Source organism: Manis javanica, chromosome 11 (genome assembly GCF_040802235.1).
Source record: "Manis javanica isolate MJ-LG chromosome 11, MJ_LKY, whole genome shotgun sequence".
In the NCBI taxonomy this organism is placed as follows: Eukaryota; Metazoa; Chordata; class Mammalia; order Pholidota; family Manidae; genus Manis; species Manis javanica.
The window spans coordinates 18,420,260-18,439,597 of NC_133166.1; the positions used below are offsets into that span (position 1 = coordinate 18,420,260).

The 19,338-nt window shown below is 36.6% G+C and overlaps 1 protein-coding gene across 3 annotated transcripts in view; it reads right to left on the reverse strand.

Moving 5' to 3' along the window:
- Positions 1 to 1,066: 1,066 nt before the first annotated feature.
- The window catches only part of ACER3 (alkaline ceramidase 3), a 177,008-nt gene continuing 158,736 nt past the window's right edge, over positions 1,067 to 19,338 (reverse strand). For all 3 annotated transcript variants that reach the window (XM_073215990.1, XM_037010619.2, XM_037010620.2), the window contains 2 exons: positions 11,714 to 11,759; positions 1,067 to 11,225 (listed from right to left, as the gene is read on the reverse strand). In XM_073215990.1, coding sequence (XP_073072091.1) covers positions 11,172 to 11,225; positions 11,714 to 11,759 — 100 coding nt within the window. In that variant the 3' untranslated portion in view covers positions 1,067 to 11,171. The remainder of the gene's footprint in view (positions 11,226 to 11,713; positions 11,760 to 19,338) is intronic.

Below are 19,338 nucleotides of genomic sequence, written 5' to 3' on the forward strand. Positions count from 1 at the left end.
AGCAGTGCTAGCTAGGTCTTCAGCAGCTCTCTTACCTTCACCTCAATGCTCCGCAGCTGACGTTCTCGTGCCACCTCCGTCTGTGCTTCCTTCAGGAGTTCATCTTTTTCCTTGATGACCTTTTCCTCCTTCAGAGCACCTGGCAACACTGCCATCTTGTTCTTTAAGGAACTGTTTACCTCTCCAATGGCACCTTGCTGCCGGTGTTCTCATGCTGCCTCCTCTCAGATCAATGCCATTTCCTTCTTCAGGGAATCCACAGAAGTTTTCAGCTCATGTTCTCATGTTCTCATGCTGCCATTTCTTGGGTTTTTCTCAGGAGCATATCCTCTTTTCTGTATACTTTTTTAATACTGTGAGAAGCAGCCAACCCATAGTTCCCGCTGCCTCATGCGCACTCTCTCGAAAGACATACTTACTATACCAAGGGCTACCCCCTACTGCCTCAGGTATCACCTCCACTTGCCTCCAGTCCTGGGGTGGGGCCCAGTCCTCTAGGAGGCAAGCCACCTCAGACCACATACCCATTGGGGGACAGTCCACTGTCTCCCCATTCACAGGGGCAGCCCGCTGAAGCACCCCTCCCATAAGAGTAGCCTGTCTTTTTCCTTGATCAACAATGAATTCTGCCGACTACGCCAATTGTCTTGCTAATGAGTTTCAGCCCCCGACAAGTTCGCTATGCATTCAATGTGACCAAAGAAATTGACAGCAAAACATTCTTTGGGGTGAAAGGGCTTATTACCCAGCCTGTTCTCCCAGTGGTAGGTCGAGCACTAGCATCTCTGCCTCTACCCAGAGCACTGGGCCGAGCTGTCTATATAGTGCAATAATAGCTTATTGCCTAAAGGTGTGGAAGCAGTAACCTAGCAACAGGCCAGTTACATCATCAGGTGGTTTAAGTTCAGTGAGGATCCTGGCCATAGGTACCCTAACTTCCCAACACCACCCCACCAACACAACCAACCTGGAGTGCACAAACTGTACAACTAAACATTGTAGCCCTGCCTTTATATAAATGTATAGATACATTAAATAGAAACCAGGGATAAAGCATTTCCAGAAGTCTTGTTCAAAACAGTATCATTTAATACTTTCACCAACAGAGAGGTATTTAATGCTAAAATACAGCCTCGATTATAGCAGATTACAGGAAAATACATAATTTTACTATCTTCTAGAAAATGTGCATTGGCAAATTAAATGGAAAAATGAATAAGCAGATCTGAGATCACCTGAAAATGGTTAGTTCCTTGTATAGATTCAGTACAACCTATATTTATTAAAGTGCTAGAACACACATCTGTACCAAAATGAAACTAGGAAGCCTTATAATAGCTTGAAGTTTTTCTGTGGGTCACATTGACAAATGACTCAGTATTTTTTTAAGTGTGGAAATGCTTGACAGTAAACAGTGCCTGATCAATACATTAACAGAAATTGATAATAATCTTTCTTATAACCGACTCAGTTAATAATTGGTATTAAATATATTAAATAACTTAGCTCTAAAAAGGATAAAAGGAGAGCCAAAAAGAAATGAGACCTAATTGTGGAAAGAATTTTGGACCTTTCTTTTTAGAAAGCAAAAAAAAAAAAAGTACAGGACTAATGACTATGATAGCTTATTAGTTCCTTGACAATTACCACATAACTCACTTTTTATGGCCTGAGAAAAAATGGTCAAAAGATCTCAACTTTCTGGAAGTCAACTCAAAAAGCTGAATGCAACTAGTTTTTTTGGATTTTGCAGTGTAGGATGGAATTACCTTTACAATGGACACAAAATCATGTAAGTTTCTTCAAAGGTTTAGGCACTTCGCAACAGACTGTTGCCAAAACTGATAGGAAGTAAAACAGATATGAAGAAATAATTTTTATCATGTAAATATTTAAACACAAATCCTATGATTACACCCAACAAAGAGTGTGTAAAATATTTTCATTCTGACAAACACACACTGGTCTCATCTTGTAGAGAAGTACAGCGGTAGCTCATCTGCTGAAGGTCTAGAGAGGGAGAGGCCACCTCCCAGAACCAGACAGTGACCGCTTGAGGTTTTGCAGGCCAACATACATCTCTGTTGCATATTCTTTCTTTTCATATGTTTAAAACAATTTCTAAAATGTAAAAATCATTCTTACTTTGCAGGCCGTAGAACTGCAGACTCGATTTGGGCTGTTGGCTATATTTAGCCAACACCTGGTCTTGGGTCATACGATAGATATCATAGAACATTTTAATCATTTTTCTTAGGTGCATATCATTTCAGAATGAATATTTGTAGGGAACCATATTTATGTTCTTTAAGATTTCTCTAATAAATGTGTTCTGTACCAACCTTAGTTACTTCTGAAGAGTCAATTTAAAATTGATGATCTGCAGATCTGACATCAACAGAACAGTTTCAGACTTATGACCTCTTGTGAATAAATTACCAGTGACTAAATCTAATTTAATTATCAACATTGTGCTCTTTAAAGTGATGAAGCAGGTGTTGTTAAAAGGGTTGAAAAGGAATTGTGAGCAAAGTGTGACCTGTGGTTGGTGCCATAATATTGACAGCTGCTGAGCTGAACAGAGTAGGGCAATTTGAGGTCACTTGCAGGCCTGTGATTGGATTTCTCCAGTTAGGTATTAGGGTTTTGTAGTAGGAAATATTCTTGTGATCATTTTTCTAGATTAGCTATCAATCAAAACAGGTAGTGATTTGCTACACTTAATGATAAATGAAGGTCTTGTGAAACAATATTATATTTAAAGTAAACTAAAATGGGGGTCAGTAGTGCTTATTCCAAATGGCTGAATGTGCATCAACAAGAACAGAAATTTTGTGGCTAACAATACCGCCTAAATTCTTTAGTGATCTGTCTTTTCCTTAGCTGCTCTGATTGCCTATCTGAGAAAGGACTGTTACTTGAAGAAATTTGTTATCCCTTAAGTTGTCCACTTTTCCCTCTGTGATATCATAGTTTCATTACGCAAGGTAAAGTTTATGGTCCAAATCCAGTGTTTTATCTTTAGTTTGATTTTCAGGTGAAACAGTATCTCTATCTAGGTCTAGGTCATTTCCAATTAAGATAAAATACTGAAACTTAAGTTTAGCTACTTCTGACTTATTTTTACAGACAGTCTAAAGACATTTGAGTCTGCTAATAAATGTGTTCTTTCACATTAAAAAAATTGTACTATAAAGAAACATACCTCTAGAAATTGAGGTAATGTATTAATAAATTTACTAATCTACTATGGAATGCTGATACATGACAGTTAACTGTCTACTTTCTCCTTTTCATTGGAAGTTAAGATTAGTAAGGGCTAAGACTTCTAATCAATATATATAAACAAAAATACTGAAACAATAAAGGGAAGCAATCTTGAAAGGTCTGAAGGATGTATTTTTGTTCAGGAAAAAAGGAGAGCAATTTTGTCTTAACACAGTTGCTTAGAAGTTGTTTAAAAGTTGTTCCAGAATGAGAAGAAGAAAGTATAGGATAAAATCTGAATGGGTATAGAAAGTCACAAAGGGTGTGCGAGGGAGGGAAAGAGAGAAAGAGAAGAGGAGATATTTAATTCATATGGTCAAGATGGCTAAGACTGAATGCATTTATTTGTAATTTAAAAAAAAGTTCAGCACTTGTTCGTTATGCTTCAGAAGATTGGAGACTATTGAGAATTAGGCTTGGGGTTGATTAATAATTGTGCATTGAGTCCCCTATACAGAATTTTATTGTTGTTAACAACCATTTGATCAATAAATATGAGAGATGCCCTCTCAAAAAAAAAAAAAGAGTTCAGCAGTATGTGGGTGTGAAACTAGAGGGTGAAATTCTTTGTTAAAAGTACAAGGTTTCTTGGATTACCGATCTGTTCTTGATAAAAAACTGTAATTATTGTGACTTTGGTTTCATGGATAACTGAAGTACTTCATAGTGACCTGTGGTCTTATTTAAATAATTAAGTGTTCAGACCTTTCGACAACTTCCCAAAGTCAAATTCTAAATGAAGTCTCCTAGACATCTAACTGACTTTGAGATCTTCCAGGAGGATCCCTGGAAGATCTCAAAGGATTTGTTCTCTCACTTTGTAAAAAGATGTTAAACTAATTAGGCTGATTTGATGTTAAGTTGCAAGGCGAGCATTGTTAAATAAGTGATGTTTAACCTTCCCTAGGTTATATTTGTATGGCTGTATGTCATTAATATAACTACTTCAGCAGTATCAGCATGGAGAAGACAAGTAATGACTCTAGAGTACCTTACTACACTGATAGTGACTGCAATGGGTGAGGACTTGATAATATGGATGAATGCTGAAACTATAATGTTTATGTGAAACCTTCCTAAGATGGTATATCGATGATACTTTAATAAAAAAATATATATAACTACTTCAGAAATTGTAGGAAATTTCTAGAAATTTGTCAGTGTCATAGTCCATGATATAGTCTGGTGTAATGTGATCAGTCATAACTCCAGTTATCTTAAATGTTCAATATCAGCGACAATCAAATCTCCTTATCAATTACATTATAATGAACTCTCATCAGCTATTTAGCCATGACCATTTGAAGCCTTCTGTCATTCACAGATATTGTTTTACTCTGATGTTTTCCTGAAAACTCTCATAATAATCAGCTATAAATTTCATCTTCAATGAAAAAAGACAGTCTCAGAGACCCATGGAAAGGACCACAACACATACTCTATAGTACACGCTTCTGATGGCATGTTAAAATTGTAAGATCATACCACGGGACTGAATAGTGTTCTCCAGAACTAATGGAGAAGTTAAATGGTTCAAAAATTGCTAACTCCAAGTCAAGAAAGACTTGAATTTATTACATGGGACTGAGTAGACTGATAAAGAATGATTTTAATTTTTCCTATGTCTTTTACTTGGAATATTGCTGGTTCTTTAATGTTCTATTTTCTGGATTTAAAGAACTCCTCTTCTTTTAAGCTAGCTATAATTTACAGCAATATAGTAGATTATATCTTTGTAAACAAAAATGAAACATTTCTTTTCTTCCTCCCTGATCCTCCCCAAAATTTGGAACTCATTGAATATAGTTATATGACAATGACAATAGTTATATAGGGTTAACTTTAAGGAACCAGTGGTTACAAAGTGTTCTGGGAAAACTGGGCTGGTACCTGGTTTATAGGGTTCCCACCCTTATGGGTAAGGAAGGCCATTTCCTGGCAGGCCCAGGAAGCTTAGGATATTTTAGGGACCTTGAGAAAGAGGAACCACAAGTCTGACAGCAAGCTCTTGGCTTGGTTTCCTAGACTCAAGGATTTTAAAAGTCCAATCTGAGATTTCTAATGAAAATTCCAACAAAACAAACTTAAAAAGAACTATGTTGTCAATTAACTATTCTTGCTGCACTTATGTAAACCATCAGGCCAAGTTTGATGAGACTAGACTTGTTTTGCAAACAAAAATAATCTTAACTTTATTATATTTGATAAAATGGGGTGATTATAGAAATTTTATGGCTCAGTGAAAGACTATGACCCACTCTTGTGGATTATCAGATTCTAGTTATATTCATTCTTTTTTAGCTACTTTCATCTCTTTGTAAGCTGGATCCTGCCATCTCGTGCATTTGTCAGTAATTAACCTTTCCAGTTTTCTTCCACTCTCCTGACATGGCACCCCTAAGAACCAAAACTGCCTTTTCCCTGAAGCCCTGCAAGCTGAAGCTGGATGACTTGATATAACTTTAAAGGATTTATCACCACATTTTTGGCCACTCAGGAAGTTCACCAGAACATGGTCCTTTGAGCTACAGGAAATACTCATGACTGTAAGACTGCCATCTAAGGATGCTTCATGACCATCATCTTGAAATCCCTTCAACTGACTGCCTTCTGGGCTCAAAAACTGAATTTATAATCTGCTCCAACTACTAATTTTGTTTTCCCTTTTGTTTCTCCATAAATCTATGTCTTCTTTCCCTTTGTAGACCTCTTCCCTCCCAATTCCTAACCCAAATCCTTTCTCCACAGCTACCAACTCAGTTTCAGGTCTGTGAAACTTTTGGGGAAGTTTTAGACAGGAGAAATAAAGGGGTCCAGAACACACCACTGTGGCATAAAGATTATTTTGAGCTGAAGGCAAAGGCATTTGGGAATCAGCAGATATAGGCAGAGGCTTTTTTCTGAACTCTATCTGTCTAAAAGCAGAACCTTGCAAAAGAACTCAACTGTCATGAATAGTCTTCCATAAGCGCCCTTACTTTCCCCATCCCATTTCCACTATGAATAAGTGATTTGTTTCCCCATTAAGTCTTTTCTCCTCCCATTCCTTTAATAAGATGTAGGTAAACCTCCAATTCTACCTCTTTGAGTCACCTCTTTCCCCAAATAAAAAACCCTGCCTTTTCTCTTTCTATTGTGTCTTTTGTCAGTTTAATTCACAGGCTCCCCCCCACTACTGAATCTTAGAGGGCAGAGGAGAGGTTTTTTCCTCCCCAACAGGAGAAATTGTTAAGTCCAGTGGCATGCTCACATAAACCTCAGAAATAAATTGCCCCCATTTAGCAACCACAGTTAGACATGGAAAAAAAGTTTCCATTCTTAAACGAAGTGCAACAGTTTAAAAAACAACACTGAAATTTTCCAGTTAGAGAGGTCGTAAGTGTTCTTATTTTTCATTTTACAGCCCCCTATACCAAGGGGTTTAACTACTTTTAGCCAAGTTTTAGTCGTTATTTCTGAATGTTTAACAGCATAGTAAATAAGCTGCGACAAAATGATCAAACTAATTATATTATGGCACTGATATGATGCAAAATATAAGACAGAGGTAGATATGCAATCGCCACATAGTTGCAAATTCTAACTGGTTCTCTTTGAAACACTGGTTTTACATGTATGTTTTTCTATATCACTTAAACCACAGGGATAAAAGAATTTCTTCTGTAATGTAAATGTGGAATTGATAGCTAAAACTGTTAAACTTAGTAACAAATGATTTTTTTAAAAGAGCAAGTAATATGGAACCCATAGGACTCAATTATTTAAAATATTTAAACTAAGAGTTAAACTAAATTATTAGATTATTTTAGGGGCATTGGCTAAATTCTGAAGGTGTTGGCATTAAAACAGAACATGTTTTTTTCAGGCATTTAAAGATTTTCATGCATGTATAACTGAAATTTTTGGTCTCTTGATTTTCTTTGACTCACACCTCCTCTCCTTAGTGTAATGGAAATTTTGCATTAAGGTTAAACCATAATATTTTATCTAATTCTTCTAAAGCCAATACTGCTATTGGGGTTCTCATTTGTAGATTATTCAAAAACAAATGTTTCTCCTGTTAATCATCAATTTATATAATATCACAAGGATAAAACAGATCACTTCAGGTGATGTCAGTGTTTCATAAAAGCACCAAGGTGGGGAGGCAGAGTAACCAGTCAGATTAACACAACCACCTTTCACCTAGTTTTTCTAATTTAAAAAAAAGTCAAATTAAATTCAATTTTCTGGAGTGAAAATGGCAGCATAGGAAGGATATTAAAATGTACAAGCAAATTTCTTCTTTCACATCCTAATGAAGTATTAAAGTTTTCTAAAATACAGCTTATTTTAGGGCTCACAGATGAGCACCTTTGACAACAGGTGATATGAAAACAAACCATTATTTGTTCAGCAGTAAACAGGTTTTTTGGTACACTGTAATTAACAGGAAGTCTCCCAAGACAATAAAGAGAAGGGGAGAAGACAGTAATCCAAACATGTAAAGTACACCCAGAATCCTACAAGAAAAAAAATAAAGCCACTGAAACAAAGATGATTTAGTAATATCCTGAAGGTCAGTAGTATTGCCATAACACTCATATGGTACAGATAAAAAGCCTCCAGTGTGCTAACAACTAGGTTACTAGAAAGAGCCACGTGTAAGGCATAAAACTAACTTGGAAAAACAAAGGGCCTGAATTTAGTCTCTGCTTTCTGCTCAACACTTCTAAAATGTTTTGTGCTGAGCTTTCAAGCTGTCTTGTTTTCACAACAGAAACAGGGCCTTTGAAGAACTGGCCACATTGTTACAGATCACCTAGTGGTACCCCTGCTTCTCCAATGAGGTGCTGGACAACTGTATTCAACACTCTGTGAGTGACAACAGTGGTGGCTGGGACTGCTCACTCCACCAAGTGCTCTCAAGGGCACCAGGGTCAGGGTTGCTCGGTGCATCCTCAGTCTGACTTAAGTATTTGAACCTTGTCTTACAACACTAACAGCACTGTTGTGAAGAACATGACTTTGCTTCTCTATATAGATAGATTCTTTATGTAGAAGTACATCTTGGGTTAGAAGTACAAAGAAACAGTGGTGTGAAACAAATGAACTCATGAAAAAATGTAAGATGTCTGATAGCCTAGGCACATGAAATGTAGCCAGAAGTCAGAATCTTATGGCAAAAGAAAGAACAATCTTATGGGCTGTGTGTTGGAACATTTAGGTTTATATTTTCTTAAGGCACAACCAAAATTCTTTTAGATTTATCGTTTGGCAAGTGCTTTTCTTGCTGGAAGATCATAAAAGTAGGTGTAAGTGCAAAGGACACCATCAATAGAACAAAAAGGCATCCTACAGTATGAGAGAATATATTCATAAATGACAGATCTGATAAAGGGTTAACATCCAAAATATATAAAGAGCTCATGCACCTCAACAAAAAGCAAATAATCCAATTAAAAAATGGGCAGAGGAGCTAAATAGAAAGTTCTCCAAAGAAGAAATTCAGATGGCCAACAGACACATGAAAAGATGCTCCACGTCGCTTGTCATCAGAGAAATGCAAATTAAAACCGCAATAAGATATCACCTCACACCAGTAAGGATTGCCACCATCCAAAAGACAAACAACAACAAATGCTGGTGAGGTTGTGGAGAAAGGGGAACCCTCCTACACTGTTGGTGGGACCGTAAATTAGTTCAACCATTGTGGAGAGCAATATGGAGGTTCCTCAAAAAGCTCAAAATAGAAATACCATTTGACCCAGGAATTCCACTTCTAGGAATTTACCCTAAGAATGCAGCAGCCCAGTTTGAAAAAGACAGATGCACCCCTATGTTTATCACAGCACTGTTTACAATAGCCAAGAAATGGGAGCAACCTAAGTGTCCATCAGTAGATGAATGGATAAAGAAGATGTGGTATATAAACACAATGGAATATTATTCAGCCATAAGAAGAAAACAAATCCTACCATTTGCAACAACATGGATGGAGCTAGAGGGTATTATGCTCAGTGAAATAAGCCAGGTGGAGAAAGGCAAGTACCAAATGATTTCACTCATCAGATAAGAATAAAGAAAAACTGAAGGAACAAAACAGCAGCAGAATCACAGAACCCAAGAATGGACTAACAGTTACCAAAGGGAAAGGGACTGGGGAGGATGGGTGGGAAGGGAGGGATAAGGGGGGTGGTAAAAAAGGGGGCATTACAATTAGTATGTATAATGTGGATGGGGGAGGCACGGGGAGAGAAGACAAGTAGTGATTCTACAGCATCTTACTACGCTGATGGACAGTGACTGTAATGGGGTTTGTCGGGGGGACTTGGTGAAGGGGGGAGCCTAGTAAACATAATGTTCTTCATGTAACTGTAGATTAATGATACCAAAAAAAAAAAGTAGGTGTAAGTATCTGCCTAATGGCATGTTGGCATGCTAGGGTAAGGAAAATAGTACTTGGACTAAAACTAAGGCCAGCAGGTGAATAAAAACAGCAAAATGTGTATTGGTTTTAAATCTGTGCCAAGACTACTCCCTGAACACTGGAAAAATGGCAGAAGTTTATACTTTTTCATAAGAAGAAAAATGATTTTCCTTTGGAAGCTGTGGCTCAGGATTTAATCTCGGTTGATGTCACCATATGGTAAAAGCAATCTTGATTCTGTAGTAATGTATAAGCAGGAAAAAGTAAAAATGCTAACTGGTACACAGCTACAAATATGGTGATATATGAGCAAAGGTCAAATCAGGTTTTTACTCCAGGCAGGTGTTAGGTTTGTGAAAAGTAATTCAGTTTGTTATATATTCAAGTCCAAATTAGAACTAGCTGCCTTACAAAGAGATTTTACTACCACTTCTTAACATGTTAATATTCGGGAGTTCTGTTACAAGTCAAGTTAAGTTAGAGCTGTCTTCAACCCTTCTATCTATTTTCTTCAAAAAATGAAGCAGCATTCTACTAAGCTTTATGCAAATAAGATCCTGATCATTTTAGCTCTAGTTGCATAATTTAAAAAGCTAGAGTATAAGGACATTCACTGGTAACTTCAAATAAGTTATGCTAGGAGGGTGGAATATGGGTAGGCCAGAACACCAATCATGTTTGCCTACCCATAAAAACAGGAACAACTTAAAGATCATAAAAAATTGAAGGAAAGAGCAACCAACACTTAAACTGGCTACCAGTACAACATTGTACAAGTGTCCTCATGATCTTTATAAAGGTTACTAGACCCACTCTGATTGGCTGTGGCCACACAGACACCCAGAGACCACCACAAATCTGGGATGTGACAAACACAGAGCCCAGTGGCAGGTCTGGGTTTGCTTATGACACTAACTAGCACAAAGGCAGACAGTGAAGAACTAAGAGAATCCCACAGATGGCTCTTTTTTTACCTTGGAAAAGTATCCAGGAGGTAACCATGACAAAAATATAAATGAAGGCTGACATAGCTAAGTGCTGGCTCATAGCTGGCCATCTGGATATGGGGTTTTGCTAGTCCTTAGCTGGCTGTTTTCATTATTTAACAAAATATTAAGAAAAGTATAATTTACATGCAACCCTTGTCAAAAAAAAAGAGATAAAGGTCAATTTCCTATGATTAGCACAAACTGTTAACCTGTTAACCCATTAAGAAAAGCTCAATTTTCCAGCATTTGAGTATATACATACACATCATGTTTTTCTTTTTAAACATCTTAGGGCGAGAGCGAGGAGAAGGACAAATGAGATAAAGACACCAGCTAAATATCCAACAAGCTCCATTCCTTATGCTCTGTGTGGCTGGCAGCATTACCAGAAAGTCACTCCTTCCTGTGATGGTCATGACATATTTGAATGTGTAGATCCTTTTTCCTTATTCATTTGGCCAGGCCTATGGTAGGTGCTTCTTTTGTTTTCTTGGTAGAATAATTTATCAGTGCTTTCGGAGAGGCTCAAACAGGATCACTGGCCAGATTCCAAAGAGAAACTGGAAACAAGTTAGGACAGAATGAAAGAAGATAAAGTTGTTCCATTATAGCCTTGAAAAAGAACCCCTGGGCTGTATCTATGGTTCTTGATAGGTTTGCTAGTGATTGTTCTGGTATTAGTAGCCTGAGCACAGCACCTTTTTTCCCGACTTAAAACCATTCTCAGAAACTATTTTTATTTATTTAAATGTATTAAGCATCTACTTTATCAAGCATGAAGCTGGGCATTTAAATCATCTTAGATCCTTAAAACAACTCTGTAGCTATTAACAGCTCCCTTTTACTATTGAAGAAACTAAGGCTTAAAGAGAGGAGACTTGCCCAAGGTCACAGAGCAGTAAGTGGGTGACCTAAGGTTAAGGAGCATCTGGTTCCAAAGCCTGTACTCTCTCCACTACCTCTCCACTCCACCTGCATTGTCCACCTCCCTCCTATCTCCCAATTCCCCACCTCCCCAACACACACACCCCCTAGGAAGTGGACTTACCTTCACTTTTGGCCTGTATCTCAGGTAAAGTGTTCTTGTATATAAACTGAAAGAAAAAGGGAAGGGGGAAAGCTCTTCAGACTAATTTTTAATTTATGCAAACTGACAGATTTAGCCATAGTGCCTCTATATATACAAAGAAAAGCAACATTGATACATTCTCTGTCCATATGGTAATCATTCATTTGAGCACCTTACTCTGTGCAGAATGCTTGGCAAGATGCTAAGGAAGATAGAGAAAAAATCAACTTTCAGACTGTGATTTCAGGATGTTTGCAGTTTAGCAGGGAACATTCCACTAATGTTTGTTATGATTCATATCACAATTGCCAATTTCTTCTTTGAAAATATATGGCAGTAAGGATTAAAGTAGAGTATTCCTAGAATATTTTGGAAAAGGTTATACCTGCTCTATAAGGATTACAATACAAGTATGAGATAGACAGGAAGGTAACAAAGTCTTTTTATAGTATCCTTTAAAATGAGTCACCTCTGAAGACAGATTCTAAAATCAGTACATACAGCAAAAGTCAAGTAAAAAGGAGAAAGCAAATATAGCTGAATATATATAATTTAACATGGCTGTGATACCACTCTACTGTATCCAACACCAAAACTGTAAAGAGGGGCATCAAGTATTATGAAGAATACTCCACTACCTTAAAATATAACCTTACTCTGACAGTTTTTCAGGTGTTAATCTCTGAACGAAAGTTGCAATCTTTTTCCTTCTCTTTAGGAAAGTGTCCTAGGCTGGCGCAGTGAAGCCCTGGATTCCAGCCCTTGCATTGCCCACACCCCTCCCAATTTATTAAGTACCTAACATGTTGGGGCATGCACTGAACCCAGAGTTGGATATACATTTCATTCTTAAACTACCCTACTAGGTGGGTATTATTAATCCTGTTTTGCATATGATAAATCGTCTTAGAAAGTCTTACATTTCATTCAAGGTGCCACAGGTAGTAAATGTTAGAAGCAGGATTTGCATTCAGGTTCTATATCACTAGCCAATATATTGGACTCTACTTGGCAAGTAACCTTTGGCAAGTCACTTCTCCCTGGGCCTCAGCTGCCTTTTCCATCCAAATGAATAAGTGATATTAGGTGATTTCTAAGGCCTCCTAGATTGGTTTGGGAAAACAGAAAACTGAGCTCAAATCCAGGTAATAACACTAAGATCTGGTGAGAGGTACTTGACTTCTCTGAATTTGTCTTTCCTTAAGTGTAAAATATTATTTGCCTTTTTAGGACTGTCATACAGAGTAAAGGAGGTTAATATATTATCAGGTGCCTATCCCAGATGAGGCTATGAGCTTAAAATTCAAACTTTTTGTGATGGAAAATTTCAAACAAAAACAAAAGTACCTATCACACAGAAAGCTGTTAAAAATATCCTCTGATCTTTTTCATATTCATAGCATCTGTGGGGATGTTTCTTTTAACATTCCTGATATAGTCATTTATGCTTTTCCTCTTGTTAAATCTCATCAAAAGTTACAGTTATTAAGTTATTGTATCTCAGCTCCAAAACCACCCTTCTACATTCTGTTTGTGCTGCAGGAGCTGACACTACAAACTACATTTCTGTATTGCCAGATGTTCCCTGAAGGCTCTGCTGATAGAGGACATTTGAGAGAGGCTGTAAAACTGGAGGAGAGAGAAGTGGCCTGCTCCTTCTTGTTTTATTTCTATGAGGACTTTTGGTTTGTGGTTCCTGTGAATGGTATCCCAACAGCATCTGTCACTGTGGCAGTAGCAGTTCTCATTTTAGCAGTGCCCTTCTTAAGAGGCCTGGGTCCCAGCCCCATGGGGTCTCTCGTCTGAGCTCAGATACCAGCACCAGCTGAACAGTGCCTACTCTTCAGACCTGGGCTTGGAGTCCCCAAATTTGTCAATATTCCTCCTGTCAAGAGATAGGATCTATGTCCCTGCTTTCTGAATCTTGTGTTTTGACCATATAGAGTATGGTGGAAATCACACCATATGAATTCTGAAACTAGGTTATAAAAGGTCCTGCTGTTTCCATCTGGTTCTCTTGAGATGTTTCCTCTGTGGGAAGGCATCTGACAGGTCAAAAGGCTGACTACATTGAGGTGGAAGAAACCATGTGTAGGCAACTTCGGTTTACAATCCTAGCTGAGCTCCTAGATCACAGCCAGTATCAAACGATACCCCATATAAGTGAGCCACCTGGGGCATCCATTTCAGTTGGAGCCTTCAGATGACTGCAGCCTGAGCTAATATCTGACACCAACCCTATGAGAGACTCCATGTGAGGCCTGCATAGCCGAGCCCTTCCAAATATAACACCCAAAATTGTGAGCAAAATAAGATGTCTATTTAAGCTGGTAAGTTTGGTCGTGTTGTGTAATAACAGTAACTAAAATAACCTACTTTTCTTCTGAAGCTTCAATTAGATATATGTTACTTTATATTCCATTTTTAAACCTCACTTCCATATTTTTTGCATTTTTGTCCCTATTGCATTTAAGTAATTTTTTCTGACCTATGTTCCAGTTCATGAATCCTCTCTCTTTACTTGAGTCTAATCTGTTGAGTCCTGTACATTAAGTCTTGCATTTTGGCTACTACAGTTTTCATTTCTAGAGATTCTATTTGCTTCTTCAAGTTTCTTTGAAAAAGTTTTTTTTTTCCTTGAAGTTGTTTTTAACTTTGATTTTTTCAAGCACAAGAATTAACATTATTTTTATAATCAGTGATACTTCTAATATCTGCTCTCTCTTTGTAGGTCTCTTTCTACTATACTATTTCTGTTGGGATTCTTCCTCATGATATCTTTTTTCCTTGTGTGCTTTTTTTTTTTTTGGCTATGTGCTTTTTACTATTCTTAAAATTACTTTGGAAATTTCATTGAAATTATGATGAAGACTTTCTCCAGGAAATGTGCTGTTTGCTTTTGCCAGGCACTTGGGGAAACTACAGGTCTAGGACAATCTTTACCCAAGGTCATGGCATGAAGTTCTCCTGAACACTAACGTAGATGGGCTGCAAATCTACGTGAGGGAGGCTGATGACCATGACTTCTGTGATTGCAAAGTAAACTGGGGGTAGAGTATAGAGTGAGTTTGCTTCTGATTCATCCAGCTCGATGTGAAGAGGTCTTCCATTAGACTCCTTTCTTAGGCTGGTTCTTGTCCATTGTTTAGTCTGAGACCTTGATTTCTGTCTGCCCTGTGCCATGAAGTCATGATATCAAAGCCTAAAGATGATGGATTGGCAAAAATTCTTCTGGTCCAAAGCAGTCGTGGAATACCAGTGTTCCTTTTAGGTACCTGCATTCTCTTAGACTTTGACTTGTTTCTTTTCATATTGCCAGTCTTTGATGCTTTTAATATTTTATCAAACACTTGTAGTTGTTTTTAATAAGAGATTTTCTAAATAATTTAGGTGAGCATTACTGCAAAAGGAAGTCCTGGTCAATTTAATTATCTTAACAATCTATGGAGTAAACAGTAATATCCTTATTTAACAGATAAGGAAATTAAGGCTCAGAGCCAAGTAAATAACTTGTCTCAAGACTGTTAACACAATTATGAAGTAATGGAACAAAGAACTGAACACAAGATATTTTTACTGTGTTAACTCTGTTTGAAACAAAAGTGTACAGTACTAAGGTCTTAAAGGGCACATGTAGTATTAAATTCTTAAGTCATCCCTCTGAAATATTATTATTTACCTGCTCCATTCAATGACGTACCCATAGAATCAAAATTTCCATGTAACTGAAGCTTAAACCTTCAAGCTTCTTTTATTTTAGTTATTTTGAATGAAATATATCTAAAACATATTCTATTATTCCCTGTCTTGAAAACATATTGAAGTAAAACATTAAACATTAATATAAAACAAAGAAAAAAATCATCTTAGAACTCTCCTACCAATGGTATATAGTTTTTTTCAATTTTTCTGTATTTACTTCCACCTTTGCCCACATGCAAATTATTTTTTACACAGGTTTAATAATTACATATACATAAAATTTATCTGTTTCACTTTAAAAAATCAAAATATCTTTCTATGTTGCTGTTTTTCAAATTTATAATTTTAAATGACTGAATAAAGGCCATGCATAATTTACTTTATGATTCTGCCCTATTGGGTAGCATGTTTTATTTTTCTTCTATTATTGTTGTTTGCTAAATTAAATACCATTGTGATAAACATTTTTGTGTTTTTCATTTTTCTGGGTTATTTCTTTACAATAATTTCTAAGGAATACAATAACTAAGATAAAAAAATAAACATTTTCTTTGCATGAACACATGCAGTGTCAAATTTCTTTCCAAATGGGTTGCATCAATTTACACTGACAAGTCATATGTGATCATACCATTTTCACTGCAACTAAAGAATACAGAAGGGAATTTCAACTTACTGTAGCTCATTTGATTGGTATAAAAGTATCCCATTGTTTTATTTTAAAATTATTTTAAAAATAGTTAATACAATTATTTGACAAAGAATTTTGACAGTATGAATAATACAGGAAAAAGGAGGTCTGTCTTCTACCCCTAAACCTCAGCCCAGAGATAACAGCTGTTACTTAAAGTTTATATACCCTCTAACAAAGACAGTTTATGCATTTATAAGCATATATGTCTATTAATCCCGCTCTTTTTCACAAAAGTACATATCCCATTGTTTTAGAAGATATTTTGGACTACCAGTTAGATAATCATTTTCTATTTGCTTATTTATTACAAATGTCTAAGAACAAAAGAAACAAAGCTAAAAAACAAATAAACAAAAAACCATGATCTGGCGGGCTGGCCTTTTCCCCTTCTTTTTATTTTAAATTTAAAAATTAGTCTCAAACTTGCAGGAAAGTTATAAGATTGGTACAAAGAATTCCTATATTCTCTTCTTCCAGATCATTATCATTTAACCACATTTGTTTTACAAATACACATATGTACACATGTATATACATCCTATAGAGTCTTTGTACGACATGATGCCCATCACTCTTAAATATTCCAATATGTGTCACTACAAAAGAAGGACACTCTCCTAAATTACTACTTTAATTTCCTTCCCCTATTTGATCCATTTCCCCCAACCCCTCCCCACTCTGGTAAGGAAGTTTGTTTACTGTATCTATGAGTCTGTTTCTGTTTTGCTTTTGAGATTCTACATATAAGTTAAATCATATGGTATTTGCTTTTCTCTAGATATTAGCACAATCCCCTCTAGGTCCGTCCATGTTGTCATGAATGGTAAGAGTTCATTCTTTTTTATGGCTGGGTAATATTCCATTGTGTATATGTACCTCATTTTTCCATCCATCAATGAACACATAGGCTGCTTCCATATATTGGCTACTGTAAATAATGCTGCAATGAACATAGGGGTGCATGTACCTCTTTGGATTGTTGTTTTCATTTTCTTCTGATAAATACCCAGAAGTGGAATTGTTGGGTTGTATGGCAGTTCTTTTTTAAATTTCTGAGGAACCTCCTGACTGTTTTCCATATTAGCTGCACCAATTTACATTCCTACCAACAGTGTATGAAGGTTCTCTTTTTTTCACATCTTTGCCAAAACTAGTTATTAAAAAATTTTTTTTTGATACTAGCCAATCTGACAGGTGTGAGGCGATAATCTCATTGTGGTTTTCATTTGCATATCCCTGATGATTAGTGATGTTAAGCTTCTTTTCATCTGCCTGTTGGCTATCTGTTTGTCTTTTTTGGAAAAATGTCTATTCAAGTTCTGTGCCTGTTTTTTTTTTTTTTTTTTTTTTTTTTTTGAGAGGGCATCTCTCATATTTATTGATCAAATGGTTGTTAACAACAATAAAATTCAGTATAGGGGGGTCAATGCTCAATGTACAATCATTAATCCATCTCAAGCCTAATTCTCGTCAGTCTCCAATCTTCTGAAGCATAACGAACAAGTTCTTACATGGTGAACGAATTCTTACAGAGTGAATAAATTCTTACATGGTGAACAGTACAAGGGCATTCATCACAGAAACTTTCGGTTTTGATCATGCAATATGACCTATAAACCATCAGGTCAAATATGAATATTCATTTGATTTTTGTACTTGATTTATATGTTGATCCCACATTTCTCCTATTATTATTATTATTTTTATTTTTAATAAAATGCTGAAGTGGTAGGTAGATGCAAGATAAAGGTAGAAAATATAGTTTAGTGCTGTAAGAAGGCAAATGTAGATGATCAGATGATCAGGTGTGTGCCTATGGACTAAGTATTAATCCAGGCTAGACAAGGGCAGCAAGACATCCACGGATGCAGAAGATTTCTCTCAAAGCAGGGGGGGTGAGGTTCTGAGCCTCACCTCTGTTGATCCCCAAATTCTCACCTGATGGCCCCCCTGCGACTGTGCCTGTCTTAGGTTGTTCCTCCCTTGAGGAATCTTACCCGTCTCTGGCTAACCAGTCATCTTCCGGGGCCATACAGGGAAATGTAAAGTTGGTAAGTGAGAGAGAAGCCATATTGTTTGCAAAGGTTAGCTTTTTACTTCTTTGCAGATTTATGCCCTGTGTGCCTGTTTTTTAATTAAAAATTTTTAAATATTAAGTTATGTAAGTTCTTTGTATATTACATATATATATAAACAAAGATATCTGTATATATTTTGGATATTAACCCCCTACCAGATGTATGACTTTGAAATATTTTTCCCATTCAGTAGGTTGTCTTTTCATTTTGTTGATGGTTTCCTTTGGCACACAAAGACTTTTTAGTTTGTTGTAATCTTATTTGTTTATTTTAGCATTTGTTGCCCTTGCTGAGTCAACTGGTCCAAAAAAGATACTGCTAATATTTCAAAGAGTTACCACCTATTGTTTCTTCTAGGAGTTTTATAATATAAGATGGTGGTCCAGTTTCATTCTTTTGCATGTAGCTTTCCAGTTTTCCCCACCATTTATTGAGACTGCCTTTTCCCCATTGTATATTCCTTGCCTCCTTTGTCATAGATTAATTGACCATGTATGTGTGGGTCTTTGTCTTTCTGGGCTTCTATTCTTTTACATTGATCTATGGGTCTGTTTCTGTGCCAGTACCATACAATTTTAATTACTGTAGCTTTGTAGTATAGTTTGAAATTAGGGAGCACAATAACTTCAGTTTTGCTCTTCTTTGTCAAGACTGCTTTGGTTATTTGGGGTCTTTTGTGGGTCCATACAAATTTTAGGATTCTTTGTTCTAGTTCTCTGGAAAATGTCATTGGTATTTTGGTAAGGACTTCACTGGGCTGTAGACTTCTCTGGTAGTATGGACATTTTAATAATATTAATTCTCCAAACCATGAGCATGGAGTAGCTTTCCATTTGGATCTTCCTCAGTTTCTCAACAAACTCTTTTTTTAGGGCAGCAGAGAAGTGGCAATCAATTTATTTCAGGGAAGGAGACAAATTAAACTGGGTACTTCAGATACTCTTGCTTTTCCCAGTTTTCTACTCAGGGGATCTGGTTGCTTTTTTTGCTCACTAAATTTGCTCTCTATAAACAAAGATGTGCTGATCAAAAAGAACTGGAAATATTTATATCCTGCTTACTCTAAAAAATGAGATGAATGATCTACTTAAAATGTAGATCATGTGTCAGAGGTCTGTTAGTACAACTAT